This window comes from Nannospalax galili, unplaced genomic scaffold, assembly GCF_000622305.1.
Source record: "Nannospalax galili isolate Female #2095 unplaced genomic scaffold, S.galili_v1.0 scaffold406, whole genome shotgun sequence".
NCBI classification, from domain to species: Eukaryota; Metazoa; Chordata; class Mammalia; order Rodentia; family Spalacidae; genus Nannospalax; species Nannospalax galili.
Genome location: NW_008357033.1, coordinates 7263581 through 7267451, shown reverse-complemented (window position 1 = coordinate 7267451; position 3871 = coordinate 7263581). Strand labels below are relative to the sequence as shown.

The 3871-nt window shown below is 54.4% G+C and overlaps 1 protein-coding gene across 1 annotated transcript in view; it reads left to right on the top strand.

The window, feature by feature from the left end:
• The window catches only part of Plxnd1 (plexin D1), a 45159-nt gene extending 41288 nt beyond the window's left edge, over window positions 1–3871 (top strand). Inside the window, exons 32-36 of the mRNA XM_008854921.2 lie at window positions 150–313; window positions 1124–1271; window positions 2128–2268; window positions 2605–2679; window positions 2835–3871. Coding sequence (XP_008853143.1) covers window positions 150–313; window positions 1124–1271; window positions 2128–2268; window positions 2605–2679; window positions 2835–2951 — 645 coding nt within the window. The 3' untranslated portion in view covers window positions 2952–3871. The remainder of the gene's footprint in view (window positions 1–149; window positions 314–1123; window positions 1272–2127; window positions 2269–2604; window positions 2680–2834) is intronic.

Below are 3871 nucleotides of genomic sequence, written 5' to 3'. Positions count from 1 at the left end.
AGAACAAGGGCCGGGCGGGCTAAAAAAGTAAGGTCTTGGGCCGGGGGGGGCAACAGGAAGCCCTATTCAAAAAAAAAAAAAAAAAAAAAAAAAATCCTGAGGCCCAAAGAGGCAGAGGGACTGGCTGATGTCCTACTGCTCCCCTATAGGGCACACTGCAGAAGTTTCTAGATGACCTGTTTAAGGCCATCCTGAGCATCCGTGAGGATAAGCCCCCACTGGCTGTCAAGTACTTCTTCGACTTCCTAGAGGAGCAGGCAGAAAAGAGAGGCATCTCGGACTCCGACACCCTACACATCTGGAAGACCAACAGGTGGCATTGTGGGGCAGGGCACAGGTGGTGTGGTAGTATTTGGGCAGCCAGGCCTCCAAAAAGCAAAGCCTAGCCTTGGAAGCCACCTGCCTGGACTCAATTCCTACCCTGCTATTTCCCTGCTGTGTGGTCTCTGGTGAGAGACTTAACCTCTCTATGCTATAGTCCCCCATCTATAAGATCAGAGAACACTGTATAAGCTTGTCCTTGCCTCCCTCTCCCTATACCCATTGTACATAGGGGAACACCAGGGTTCCCATAGCAGCAATCCAGGCCCAAGATCACAGAGCCTTGCAGGACCACCCTGCAGCTCTGAACCCCACTCTATTTGTAAATTCCTTTGAGGTTCATCTTAGCTTTTCAGGGTTACACACCATCAAGAAGATCCTGAAACTCTCATTCTGACCCTCAGAGAAAGGACTATGTGAGCTATTTCTGTTTAGTTGCAGCATTTCTCTGCAAATTCTGGGAAGCAGGCACCCCAGGCTCTGCAGGGCTGAGCAGGGGATTGTCCCCAACCCTGTCTGGTCTCCTGAGGACAAAGTCATGCCCCAGGCCCACCTACCCTCTGCAGCTGAGGCCGTGTGCAAGGCTGGGAGGAGGAGCATGTGCTGCAGCAGCAGAGTGGGAGCTGCTAATGAGGAACAAGGAGAGGGAGGCTCTTAGGTGGGGTGAGGGTGGGCCAGCAGGGCCTACAGCTGGCGGGATAAGCCAGGATGCCCAGAGGCTACTGGAGTGGTGAGAGTCAGTGTACTGTACACCTCCCCAGCCCCACTGAGCTTGTGTGTCCCCATTGTCCCTACCCCACAGTCTTCCCCTCCGCTTCTGGGTGAACATATTGAAAAACCCCCAGTTTGTCTTCGACATCGAAAAGACAGACCACATTGATGCCTGCCTGTCAGTCATCGCTCAGGCCTTCATTGACGCCTGCTCCATCTCAGACCTGCAGTTGGGCAAGGTCAGTTGCTCCAGGGTCTTGGCAGGGGGGCACTGAGGGCAAGGCGGGATACTTTGAGTTTTCTGGGAGGTTCAGGGTGTGGGAAACAGAAGCACCCTCAATCTTGGGCCTCTGTCTCGGATGAATGTGGTCCAGGGAGACTGGAGGGGACGTAGGCAAGCAGCCTGCCCCACCCCAACTTGCCTGAGCATCGGCGGGGCTTTCCTGCTGTGTAAGAGCCTTTCAAAGTGTGCAGAGAGGAGCTGGTGGAAGGACCTCACTACAGGCCCAAGGAGCTTCACAGGCAGCTGAACAAGGGCAGAGGACCAGCCGGGTCAGAGGGCAGTAGCAAGGAGCTCTGGGGCCATCAATACCCAGGGGTTGCAGAGTTAGACTGCCACCTCCAAGTGGGTGTAGGGCCATCTCTAGCCTAGGAGTCTCAGCCCACAAGGGAAAGGAAATGTCATCGTTTCACACATGCATCCCGTGACAACAAAGAGCCACCAGCGTACTTAGCACATGGCACTGTCAGGATGCACGCAGTGGGAAACACTCCCCCAGCCAGGAACCATCTCAACCACCAAGTCCTATCATCCTAATAAGGGTGTAAACAAAACAGGCTGCATGCTGGCACACAGCCCAAGAGCTCTTCCCATTAAAAGACCCTGTGGGTCACCATCCTGACAGCCCTAGCATAATAGCTAGGCAGAGGCTCCATGCAAAGGGGAGGAGAGAGGGCAGGAGAAGGCCTCGTCTGAAGCCTCATGGCTGAGGGCCCACTGAGACCCTGTAGGTAGCAGTGGGAATGTGGACTGTCAAAAAAGGCCTCCCGAGTCCTGTCTTTCAGCCACCTAACTAACTGGGTTTTCCTGCCCAGGATTCACCCACCAACAAGCTCCTGTATGCAAAGGAGATCCCCGAATACCGGAAGATAGTGCAGCGCTACTATAAGCAGATCCAGGACATGACGCCACTCAGCGAGCAGGAGATGAACGCACATCTGGCTGAGGAGTCTCGGGTTGGTGGCCTACAGGGCCTTGCCAGGGCGAGGAGGCAGTAACTGTCATTAGCCTGAGGAGTGGCCAAAGCCAGTGTTCATCAGGATGAGGTGGGAGGCACAGGACAGCCTCGGTTCCACTCCTTTGCTTAGACCTTCATCAACATGTTTTTCCTATAGACAAAGTGTACACCACAGAGGGTGTGGAGTTTGAAGTTCTGGCCCTAAGAAGCCAGTGCATCTCCAGGACTTGGGGGGCCGGTACTTAGCTGTCCAGCAACAAGTTGTAGGAAGTGGGTGGGCTGGGTCCTAATCTGTAGGGTTAACCACTCCCTGCCTACTCCTCCATCTTTGCAGAAATACCAGAATGAGTTCAACACCAATGTGGCCATGACTGAGATCTATAAATACGCCAAGAGGTATCGCCCACAGGTGAGTTTCCTACCAAGGGCATGCCCATTTCAGCCCAGCCAGCAGAACTTATAACTCTAGGACTTGCTCCAGGGTATTGGCACTTTGGGGATGTCACTGGTGAGCGTCCCCCAAGATCTAAGGTGTAGTATAGCTGACCCACTGCCTCCCCACAGATCATGGCTGCCCTAGAGGCCAACCCCACAGCCCGTAGGACTCAACTGCAGCACAAATTTGAGCAGGTGGTGGCTCTGATGGAGAACAATATTTACGAGTGCTACAGTGAGGCCTGAGGCACAGGAAGAGCAACAAGAGCTGCTGCTGTGGAGCCAACACAACACACAAGTCACCTGGGCCTCCACCCTGTTCTCTTCCATGTGCCTCTTACTTGGGCTGGGAACTGACAGAACCCAGATGGCTGGGTGGGCGGGAAGATGCTGGTTTCTTAGAGCCAGGCTGTGGAGCCCTCAGCCTCATCCCCCAGTCAGTCCCTGGTAAGGCTGCCCCTGCCAACTAGCACAGCCTGGACTGTGCTCACCTGCTCGGCCCTGCATCAGGCCCCCCAGCATACATCAGGAGAAGAGGCCGCAGCACAGAAACACTACCTCATCCACCTGGCGGAGGGGAGCCAGTGATTGGTTTCTGCTTCAACCACCAAGCAGTTGTCCATGTCCCTCACTTGGAGGGAGCCCTGGCCACCAACAGTTCCAAGCAGGGTCAGATTTTTTTTTGCTCCATCAGCCATCGGCAGCATGGGCAGTGCCCACTGCCCACAGGGAAGGGTGAAGGGAAGGGGACGGGTTGGGGGGTTCCTGGTCCCCTGGGAAGGGAGAGGCTGTAGCTGGGCTACTCAATCTTTCTGGAAGTCTTTCTAAAGATAGCACCATTTTGTTTTTTTAAGAAAAGCTTTTATATATTAAAAAAAAAATTATCACGCGCCAACTGTGAATAGCTGCCGCTTGTGCAGAGGACCCAGGAAGGTCCCCAGGGGCTCCCGGTACAACACTGGAAATGACTGTTCTAGGGAACGGGAGAAAACACCCGTCTGTCACCATCATAGGCTGCCCTCAGTGACTGATGGACCTGGCAGCCCCTTACACCATAGGGCCTCGCAGTGCTGGGACTGGCTTCGAGCCTGAGGGGGCTGGGCTGGAGGGGAAAGCTGGACTCTCTGGAACATTCTTTATAATAAAAGCCTGCCGGGAAAACCTTC